The sequence below is a fragment of the Apaloderma vittatum genome, unplaced genomic scaffold (genome assembly GCF_000703405.1).
Source record: "Apaloderma vittatum isolate BGI_N311 unplaced genomic scaffold, ASM70340v1 scaffold10585, whole genome shotgun sequence".
Classification (NCBI taxonomy): domain Eukaryota; kingdom Metazoa; phylum Chordata; class Aves; order Trogoniformes; family Trogonidae; genus Apaloderma; species Apaloderma vittatum.
Window position 1 is genome coordinate 10,145 of NW_009717639.1, and position 11,534 is coordinate 21,678.

Genomic DNA, 11,534 nt, shown 5'->3' on the forward strand with positions numbered 1-11,534 from the left:
TGTAGCAGTGTAAAACACACTTGCATAAATGAAGTAATTTTTATGTACGATCCATTCAATCTAATATTTGAATTTCTACATTCTCACAGTTATTTTTTGTCCCAAAAGAAACATTTAAGGATACTTAAACTGACACCCAAACAGCATACAAAAGAATCGAAGTTTAGACATGCAAAAGAAGCAACTGGTAGCAAATTGCTACAAAGCTTTTCTTTGGAATCTGTAATAAATTCACGAAGGCTTGCACAAAACTAATATTTTTTTAACCTTAGTTGAACTTAGCATTCATTTAGTGTCAAGTGTACAAAAGGCTTTTCTTTTGCCTATATATCCTTCCCTCCCAATCTGAAGTCACAAATTCAAAAATATCCAGTTTGCCAAAATACAGAAAGTAGCTTTTGTAATCCAAATTAATGGACACAACTTACCCCACAACAAAAACCTTTTTGAACTATTAAAACTTATAATACTGTTAGGTGATATACTTAATATTGACTTAAAATAGAAAATGGACATAACTGTCAAGATCACTTTTTTATCTAAATAAGTAGTAACTTCACACTTCCACTAATTTCTATTGCTTTAGAAATTCAACAGTTTAAACTTCAATAATCATTTCAAGATAAAACAATTTTACTCTGTACCTTTACGGGTAGTTTTTACACAACAAACAGGACTGAATAAGCTTTCTAGTGAATGCAAAGGAAGAGTTGCTTGAACTTTCAAACAATAGGTAGTGTCCGGTGTGAGATCATCAATTGTGTCATCAGGAAAGATGCTTCGACTTTTCAACTGTAAGAAACAATTGCAAACCCCATATGAAGACAACTGTTCTTCCCGATGAGCCTTTTTTTAAAAAGTACCTTTATTTCTTCCCTAGGTTTCAGCTCATTTATAAAACATGCCATCAAAAATACTAAAATAGGGAACAAAGGACAAGATACGAGCGGAGTAAATGCTGAAGGGAAGTTTCCAACTTCATCATGTGACTGAGAGGAAGGAACATTTCATGTGTCTTTAACACATGAAAGTGGGGAGGGATTGTGGCACTGCTCTACATGACGCATAACTCGCCACACAAATATTCTGAGCACATGCTCAGAAGACAAACAATACACTTCCATCCCCAAGTTTACTGAAAGAATACTCCCCGCTCCCTCCCTGCTTGCAGTTTAGAAGGCTTTTTTCAGGGATTGACTTTTGCACGCAGCTTGTACTTAAAGCTTTTTTTCTCCCCCTTTGGTGTGTCATGATTATGACTTGAGTCTTCCAAAAAAGCGCAGGTATCTCCTCAATTCCTGCCCTATTCTAGCTGACATCCACTCCCCTAAAAGGATTAAAAAAAAAACAAAAAGAAAAGAAAAGAAAAAAAAAGATAGACCATTCCCACTTCGGTCCTTACAGAACAGCTCTATCTGCTGCACGAGACACACACTATGGCTCGGAAACTAGTTCACAATTACAACACCTCAAAAGAACCCATAAAACCCCCCTGAACCTACAATGTCAAACCAAAGAACTTAGTGACACAAGGATTATGTGCTGACTGGCAGCTGTAGTCAAGCTATATGGTCTCAGCAAGATCAGTTTAACCTCTCACCTCTGCCCTCCCCCTATATCTACGTGTTACTGTAAATGCTTCCTCCCACTCTCTTGAACTCTCTTCCCCACCCTGTTCCTGCTGGCTGAGGGTGGCTCCTGCTCCAACACATAAGAGCTGGTTTCAACTTCTTCCTCATGCATTGGAAAGCAGTTCCAGCATTTAGCAGAAATACAAACCTCTCGACACAAAATACCAAATGCAATCCTCCAGTGAAAATGAAATCAAAAAAAGTCCAAGAAGATACCCCTTGTCAATTTTTAAACTGCATAGCGACAGTTATACATAGTTGTAGAAATAATCAATTCCATTTTAGAGCATAAAGCAATTAAATTACATCTCTGACAGTTACATTAAGGTTAAAAAGTGGGAAAAAAAAGTGATCATACCTCTGCATTTGACAAATTTTTCCAGATAACTAGATTATATCTAAAATTTTGTTGCATTAGCAACATTCTTTGGACCTGATTTACTTCTGGAGGAGAAACCTTAATTTTTATGACTCCATTTATAGACTGCAACTTTATTCCTGGGGGATCAATTGGAATTGCAAGTACTAAAAGAAAAAAGTAAAAGAAAAAAAGTCAAGCATAACTATTTAAAGAAAAAACATCAAAAAAGTAATTTATATTAATAAACAACAGTAACTGCCCATAGTACCTTATTTTTAATTCTTCTGAGGTAGTAAAAAGATCACAGTAACTGCCTACAGGATCTTAGTTTCCACAAATCTCAGGCAGTATCTAATAGAAATTTAACTTAACAAGCAACCACCATTACCTGGTTCTAAATGTAGTACAGTTAAAATGCAATATTACTAGTGAATGTCTTCCAGAATCTGCTGTTAAAATCAATATAAGTTATTCTAAAACATGCAAAGCAAGAAATCTAGCTCAAAGAGAGAAGGCTTCAGTATCACACTATACTGTAACTACTGAAAAGTCACAAGGTCAGATGAAAACTTCCAGGAAGAGTACACTGTCAAAAACATGTTTTTTTCCTGAAAACTAGCGAAATACAGAGTGACAGAAAATGCTGCGAGAAAAACAGCATCACTCTCCCCTTTCCAGAAAACAAGGGGAATATAATATTCCATGACCTGAAAATATCTTATATTACATTAAGCTTGAGAAAACCACTAGGTCATGTTGTTATGAGCAACGGAAACCACACGCACTTTTTCCACAATAATTTGCTGAAGGACACTTAACTAAAAACATTACAGTATATACAGAGCTCATACCAATATAATATGGAGTCATTTCAAAAGTGCTAGACCACGGAGACACTTCTCCCCTTCTTTCAGCCCTTACACGCACATCATGGGGATCATAGTAATTGGTTACGTCTAAGGAAAAGCCACATGCTGTGCGAGTAACATTCTGACACCCAGGCAACTCCTCCCAGTTCGTTTTACTTATTTCAAAATCTTCAGACCTGTAAGAAAGAACCACCATCAAAAATAAAACCAATGCACAATTTAAGTCTTGAGATTCTTTTTCCTTTTCCTCTTAACACTAATAAATGTCACACCATTTAATGCTGTTTTAGCACCTGCACCAGTGTAACCAGTGTTATTTTCTTAGTTACCTGGAATTCATATTTTCATTTAATTCATTAATTTAATCTATTAATTTATTAGTTTAACCTTACTGAAGTTAACTATATCTGCAACATCTGATACCAGTTTGTTTTATTCACTGTGTAGTTGTGTAAACACATGGTGTCAGCAAATAGATTTAAAGAACTGTCAAAATCCACAATTAAAACCTTAGCACATGACCCTAGTCTGAAAATGATTTTATAACTCAGCGGAAGAAACTCAAAAGTTTTGACAGCAAGAAGGGCTTAAAAAAAGCATTAAAAAAGCAAAAGCCCCCAGTTCTAACACTAGCAAGGAATGTAGATTAGGGGAAAAGAAAAACACAACATTAAAAAAAAAGAGTTTAGCAGTAAGTGTGAGAAAAATTAGTTTTACAGAAACTATTTTTCTTGTGAGTTACAGACACACAAAAAGAGACAGTTCATATAGAGATTATACATGTCCTGGCCAACAAAAAAGGCAGACTTGCAGTAATTGCTTATCCTTTATTCTTACTTTATCCTTCAGACCATTATTTGTTTTTAAAATAAAACATTTTCAAAGCAACTGTTTCTCATGTACACATTGAAGAAGTCAAGCTATTTTTTTAAAAATCAAAAATCATACACTAGGAAATCCTAAAAATCAAAAACTTCTTAAATGATTTTACCTAAGTGTTTTTTAAAGTGCCACAAGATATCAAATGTATATGTATGCATAAGTATTGGTATATGAAAGAATGGAAGAAAAATAAGCAAACATTTAAGAACAAAAATTAACATTTCATCTGGTGATTAATATTTGCAGATGAGAAGTCTGGATTCACTGACAACTTATTCAAAATCTACATTAAAAATTCTCCCTAGGTGTGTGGCCACAATGTAGCTTAATTTAAAAAAAAACACAAAATAAAACAAAGAAACCCCCCCAAGAATAAATAAACCTAAATACCGCATTTCTAAGTGTACAGATCGATTTTCTCACAAAACCCCTAGTATTAAGCATTTCCACCAAGTGTGTTCTGCATTTATAACATGTCACTACCAGTCAACAATCTAATTTTGTATATGAATTACACAAAGGACAATACTAGGATTTCAGTTACTCCTACTTCCTGTATTTCAAAAAGTCTCTAGAGCTATTACATGGCAGTATCAAGAAGCACAGTAATGAATTAATACGTGTTGGGCATTTCTGACTCACAATAAAGTTACTACTTACCACCGATACTCTGCTGAAAATGTCACATCAGTATCATTCCCAGTGTAGTTCCACCTTAGGACAAGATGCGTATTTTCAACATAGACTTCAATATCCTGTGGACTCTTCAGAGGCGTTTGCCCTACAAGGAAGTAACACAAAGGCATATAAAGATTAGGATAAAAAATTTGTACGTAATTTAAGAATAGCTTTTGTTAAAAAAAAAAAGAAGTAGAGAGTTACAGTGAAATAAAATTACAAATAACCTTAAGTGTGAGGAAAATCCCACACTACTCAAATAGGACTTTAGTATAGAGCTCAGGAGCTGTGCATCAGGTGGATTCTTTGCCTACGTGACTTCACAGTTCTTCAATTTGTACATAATTTAAGAATAGCTTTTGTTAAAAAAAAAGAAGTAGAGAGTTACAGTGAAATAAAATTACAAATAACCTTAAGTGTGAGGAAAATCCCACACTACTCAAATAGGACTTTAGTATAGAGCTCAGGAGCTGTGCATCAGGTGGATTCTTTGCCTACGTGACTTCACAGTTCTTCCCTCTGTGTTTAAAGTCTTTCTCCCCATACTACTTGTAAAATTCAAGGCCTGTGCTCATTGCTTATAATCAACCCATGACAATCTGAATGCATTTAGAACAGTATTTTATTGGTTGGACCCAACATCTGGATCTCAGCTGCAGAAGACTAGGACTGGCCCAAAGCTATCATTTCACAGTTGCAAAACAGATGGAGCACAGCAGACTTGTTTCATGTCACATGTTATTGCCATAAATTCAATGCATCAAATGTAAGTCCCTTTCAGTGAGGCTTCACCACAAAATAGATCTTGCTCATGATAATCCTATGTTTTCTTTTACGCAAAGAGCTGTACATAAAATAACTTATGGAGGGCAAGGGCTAAGTCTCAGGACACCTATAAGAACGTCCATAGCATCAAGGGAAGGACCAGACCATGAGAAGAGAAGGCTTAACAAGCAGATTGCCAACAAGAGGGAAGCATGCATGCTAGAATCATCGGCAAGATGGCTTTCTCTTCTTTTTTTGTTTTCCACCTTTCAAAAATAATTATACAAAAACCAACCAAACAATAAAAGAACCAACTGCCTCGTAATTGCCTTATATATAACTTCCTAAAGAAGACTGCCATTAACTTTGAGATATGCAGAATCCTACACGTTCCATTTGGTTTACAAGGTATCAGAGCACACATGAGAGTAACAATGCTGAGGGAGAATGAATTATTCTGATACATATGGAAAACTGAAATTTATGTAGCCATTTATAAAGTACATTTTGCTTCAAATTATTTCATAGAATTGCAGAATTATTGAGGCTGGAAAAGACCTCCGAGATCATCAAGTCCAGCCCACGACCCAACACCATCACATCAGCCCGAGAATGGAATTAAGTGCCACATCCAGCCTCTCCTTAAACACCTCCAGGGACGGTGACTCCCCCACTTCCCTGGGCAGTGCATTCCAGTGCCTGAGCACCCTCTCTGTGAGGAAGTGTTTCCCGATATCCAACCCAAACCTCCCCTGACACAGTTCCAGGCTGTGCCCTCTCATCCCACCACTAGTTGCCTGGAAGAAGAGCCTGACCCTCACCTGACTACAACCTCCTCTCAGGAAGCTGCAGAGAGTGACAAGGTCCCCTCTGAGTCTCCTCTCCAGGCTAAACAACACCAGCTCCCCCAGACTCTCCCCATAAGACCCTCCCTCCAGTCCCCTCAACCAGCCCCGCCGCCTTCCTTTGGACCCTCCAGCACCTCAATATCCCTCTTGCACTGAGAGGCCTAGAATGGCACACAGCACTCAAAGGGAGGCCTCCCCAGTGCTGAGCACAGGGGCAGAATCACATCCCTGCTCCTGCTGGCGACACTGTTCCTGATACAAGCCAGGATGCCATTGGCCTTCTGGGCCACCTGGGCACAGTGCTGGCTCACGTCCAACTGGTTGGCAACCAGCACTTCCAGGTCCCTCTCTGCCGGGCCGCTCCCCAGCCGGTAGCGCTGCAGGGGGTTATTGTGGCCAAAGTGTAGGACCCTGCACTCGGTCTTGTTGAACTTCATACCAGCCCATTGACCCAGCCTGTCCAGGTCCCTCTGCAGTGCTTTCCTACGCTCTGGAAGATCAACACTCCCCCCTAGCTTGGTGTCACCTGCAAACTTACTAAGGGCAGACTCAACCTCCTCATCCAGGTCGTCAATAAAGATGTTGAACAGGACTGGTCCCAGTACTGATCCCTGGGGGACACCACTGGTCACCAAATGCCAACTGGATGCAGCACCATTCACCACCACTCTCTGGGCCCAGCCATCCAACTAGATCAGTTTTTAACCCAGCAAAGGGTGCATCCACCCAAACCGTGGGCTGCCAGCTTTTCCTGGAGGATACTGTGGGAGACTGCATCAAATGCTTTGCTGAAATCAAGGGAGACCACATCCACAGCCTTCTCCTCATCCACTAGATGGGTCACTCAGTCACAGATGGAGATGAGATTGGTCAGTAGGGCCTTTCTTTCCTAAATCAAATTTGGCTGGGCCTGATCCCCCTTGTCTTCTACATGTCACTTGATGGCACTCAGGATGATCTGCTCCATAACCTTGCCAGGCATGGTCTACAGCACTGCTTCAAAGCAGTGAGGCTAAGAAGTTACAATTGGGGTGGAAAGTTTGGACTGGAAGTTTTCTAGTACTAGACACTAAACCAGACTGCAGCTTACACAGCAAAGTGAAACTGTGACGGCACAGGGAATGCATGTGAACTGAGGAAACCTTAGGCAGAAGTCACTAAAATCTTACCAAAACCACCAGTCATACTGAAATTTACAGAGCTTAAACTTCATCTAAGTCCTTCTGCCTGGTATCCTACGCTAGGTATCTTTGACATCCCTGTTCCATTTAGGCAGAACATACCTCTGCCCTCTGACTAAGAATGCAGTTTCAACTTCTAATGCATCAGGGGGAAAAAAAAAAAAAAAAAAAAAAAATCAAATCAACTAAACCACACACCTCCAACTTGACTTTCTATTTTAACCAGCTGTATGGTACACTATTACTCACTTCCCAATGGCTACAATTTTTTAAAAAATAAAATATTAGTGAGCATCGCTCTGAAATTGCTTTTTGATGTCACTCAAATATTTGAGTTAATTGTTATCAGAAAGAAATCAGAACAAATACACCCTTTCACCTGGGCAATCAAAGTCTGTTTGCACATCTAAAGGGTCATCCTGAATTTGATTTAAGAGTGGCTCCTCACTGCAAAAAAAATATTTCATATTTTACATGATGACCAAGTTATCTCTATACAATGGAAATGTATGTGGAATAGCAATCTATAAACTGAAGTCGGTAAAAATCCTTTTGGAGAATAAAGTGGTATCCACAGAATACTGACTTCTGCAGAAAACTCCTGAAAGAGAAGAATCTGAAAGCAGAGCAATTCAGTAAAACCTTCTGGATCACACTACAGAATTCCACAATGCGTGAATTTGTTCCTCTTAAGACAACACGCTAAAATAAGGCCAGAGAATGCCCAACTACATTCAATCATTAGAAAATAACTAATTTAATTTTCCAGTATTTCTCCAACAGTCGGCTACAGTTGAGTCAAAAAACCCTAATGATAATGAAGGCAGCTATTCCAGATTTTCACAAACAGCAGCAATTTTGAATATTTATACCTCTTCACAAAGAAAATACTCACTTCATAGGAAAATATTATTTTCACTTTATTTGAGAATATTTGGATTAAATGTATAAACCAGAAAGTGTGGAACAGAAAAGTTCCATTAGCTTTTAAAAGTGTGGAACAGAAAAGTTCCATTAGCTTTTAATAATAATTAAAAAAAAAGAAATCACAACTCTGCTATTATCATAGATCTGTCAGAGCCACCTGGGGAAAAAAAAAAAGAAGTAGTAAAAATATGAAGAATACCACCACCTATAGTAAGTCACAGATCAAATGTTATAATTTTGCTTAGTACAACTCAATGCTTTATGACCCCATGGAGGATTACTTAAGTGTTGTGATACAGTACACCACTTTCAATTTCAGTTCTAAAGAAACATCAACAGAATGACATCTTACACATCTGAGGTGCAGGATAGTGCTTTTCCCTGTAAATATATGTATTGACATATTTGCAGACTTAGAAAATCATTCATACGCTCAATCTGTTTAAATATTTATTTGTAATATATCTTAATACACAGTATGACAGAAAACTTGTTTCAAGCCATCTGCTCAATCTGTTTAAATATTTACTTGTAATATACCTTAATATACAGTATGACAGAAAACTTGTTTCAAGCCATCTTTTTGGAATGTAATTCAACTGCTGACAGAAACTCAGATACGGTTTCCTCAATTTGCTAGCAGCACAGATACCAAGTTTAAAAATGCGCCATGGCAGTAGTAAATAGAAGTCTTTACAAGAGATTCCCAAGGTAGTTTCTTTACCCTGAACACCACAAAACCACAAGGACGTGGGATCTGAGAACCACATTGCATCTACAGAGCTCCAACACTGATAAAAACCACTACTGTATGTTAAGACTAATTTTTTTGTTTGCCTTGGGTAGAAAAATCAAATATTAACTGCACATCCAGAGTATCTTTCCCACATTTTCAAATCCTTATCCTATACACAGCATGACATATTGCAATTAATTCTTATTAGACCTTTTCCATTTGACATCAGATAGGAAAAAGGAAGTCTGGAAGCAGAAATAAAATCACTTCAAGATTCATGTTCTAACCAGATACACCTTCTCCCCAAGTTAGAAAAAACATACTCATGTAAAATATGTTAAATTCAAAAACAACGTACATGTGTGAGCACTTGCAGTCAGTGCTCAGCAACAGTCAAAAAAAAGGAAAAATGTAGAAATTGATATGGGATTAAGGGAGTAAAAGAGAAAGCTTCATGTCATTACAAAAATTCATTACAGTTTTATCTTGAACAGCGAGTGCAGCTCTAGAGAAACCACTCTCATAAGCAGACAACAGAACAGAGTAAGGCAGAAAAGGGTTGACAAGGACAATCCACGGTATGGAACAGTTTCTGCCCTGGAGGGGAAAAAAAATAAAATCAGACCTGAGAAGGAGACCGAGGAGAGGCTATGACAGACCTACAGACACCTAACCAGTGGCAAGGGGAACGCAAGTGGGCAGAAGACTGTCTGCTGTCTTCTTAACAAAACCGGAAGCATCAAAACGAGCAGCAGCCGGCTCTAAGCAAAGGAATGAAATTGCTGCCTCACTCAGCCCTTCACTTGTCGATCTGGGGAATTCCTTCCCCTTGGACTCTGAATGGGTAGCTCTTACCTGGTTCATGAACTCAAATACAAAGTCTCGATGCTATCAACTACTGTGATACTACCTCATGAAGTGTCACCACATACTTGCTTTTATATTCTTAACTACTCTGCTACAGAGAGATGCCATAGGTGAACATTGGACAGATTTTTAGCTTCATCTGATATCAAGTCCAACAGGAAAAAAAAACCCCGAGAAAACCACAACACTCTTTGTAGATCTATCTCAAGCTTGATTAGGTACTTTGCTCCTTGTCCCAGCCAGAAAAACGGATTATTGCTTCAGAAGGATTGCTCAAGTCCTGACAGACAACCCTGATAATTCAAACTATCTTCACCAGGAAATCTGATTTCTTATCCGAATTAAAATATCTATTTATTGAGGGTTCTAGGTCACAATTATGCAATTTCATCTCTTCACTCTATCTCCTATGGCAGTTAAGAAGAGGGATATTATCAGTAAGCCATCTAAAATTTTATACTCTGAGGAATGTCTTTGCTTGGAATTTGTTAACAATTAACAATCGCTAATTCACCTTCTAGCACTTTTAACACAGTTTCCACCACTGCATAATTTATTTTTACAGGCTTTCAGTCTCCTAAAATATTTCAATATTCCTTACCATCAGAGGTTCAGGAAAGCTTTTTGTAAATCAAAAGCAAAGAACTTCCAAATCAGATTTCCTAGTAGATTCCACTAGAGGTCTGGTTGAAAATAGTAACCATTACATACCATTACAGAATAACAAAAGCCTTCCAACAGCAGAAGAAAGTTCTCTTAGCAAGACAGAAATATATTCTCTTCACAGAGAGCAGAGGAGAAATCACGTTAAAGAGTACATAATGGCTTGCTGTTATCACATTAAGCATGTGGTAGAATCAATGGAAATTTCAACATTTCATTGTAGAAAGGAAAGTAAGCCTCTTCTAGGTGTCAAAAAAAAAAAACAAAAAAAAGGCACAATCGACCACACACCGAAACTGACCCAACTATCATTGGTTCAGTGGGCAGAAAAGTTGTCAAGAGAACCAGAGAGAACTCCCACTGCAGGAACCTTCCCTCAGGAGCAGCAGAGAGGAGCTGCTGGTTTTCACAAGGCAGAAGGTGAGAGGTTGCTGCAAGAGAGCAATTACTTCTAACTGTAAAAGCAGTATGTGGCGTGTTAGTTGCTTGCTGTAATATGTGTGGGTTAATCCAGGTAGCTGCAGGCACCACAATGCTTTTTTGGGATGGAAATGCAGTTCTGGGATAGAATTTGGGGCTGACACACAAAGAATTCACCTACAAACCACATGGATGAAAGAAAACAAAGAGAAGAGGTCCCAGAGCGGTTTCTCTGACCGAACCCTACCCTGAATGCAAAGCGCGCATCCCTGAGAACAGCCTCTCTCTCAACTTCTTTTGGGTACGTCGAACTAGAACACAATCTTACGTGGCATTCAGGAGGGCAGGCAGTATGGTGAGCAGCACGCACACACCAGCCCGTGGCCACAACATTTCCATTACCCAAAGGAGATGACCTCACGTACTCCAGCATGTCAGGACAGCCCAGGCACACACTGGAAGGCAACATCTTATCTGGGCTGCACAATACTTCCCCCTTGAAACAAGCTCCGGAAAGCCTGAAGCCGACGAGATGAAGGTGGCGACTTCACCCGAGTAAACCGAGTAGAAGCAAAGGCGCTCGACGGAAACCGAGCCCCGCTCACCCAGGCGGGTGGACCCATCCCCACCCGAGGCCTGGACGCCTTTGCATCCCCGCAGCGAGCGCCGGCACCGCGGCGTCCCTCCGCTCCTCGCAGCGCCGTGG

General features: G+C 39.1%; 1 protein-coding gene across 1 annotated transcript in view; it reads right to left on the reverse strand.

The window, feature by feature from the left end:
* Positions 1–11,451, reverse strand: part of IFNAR1 (interferon (alpha, beta and omega) receptor 1) — a 19,680-nt gene extending 8,229 nt beyond the window's left edge. The window contains exons 1-5 of the mRNA XM_009869980.1: positions 11,319–11,451; positions 4,404–4,524; positions 2,844–3,037; positions 1,990–2,156; positions 645–792 (exon numbers count right to left, since the gene is read on the reverse strand). Of these exons, the coding sequence (XP_009868282.1) occupies positions 645–792; positions 1,990–2,156; positions 2,844–3,037; positions 4,404–4,524; positions 11,319–11,451 (763 nt within the window). The remainder of the gene's footprint in view (positions 1–644; positions 793–1,989; positions 2,157–2,843; positions 3,038–4,403; positions 4,525–11,318) is intronic.
* Positions 11,452–11,534: the final 83 nt, after the last annotated feature.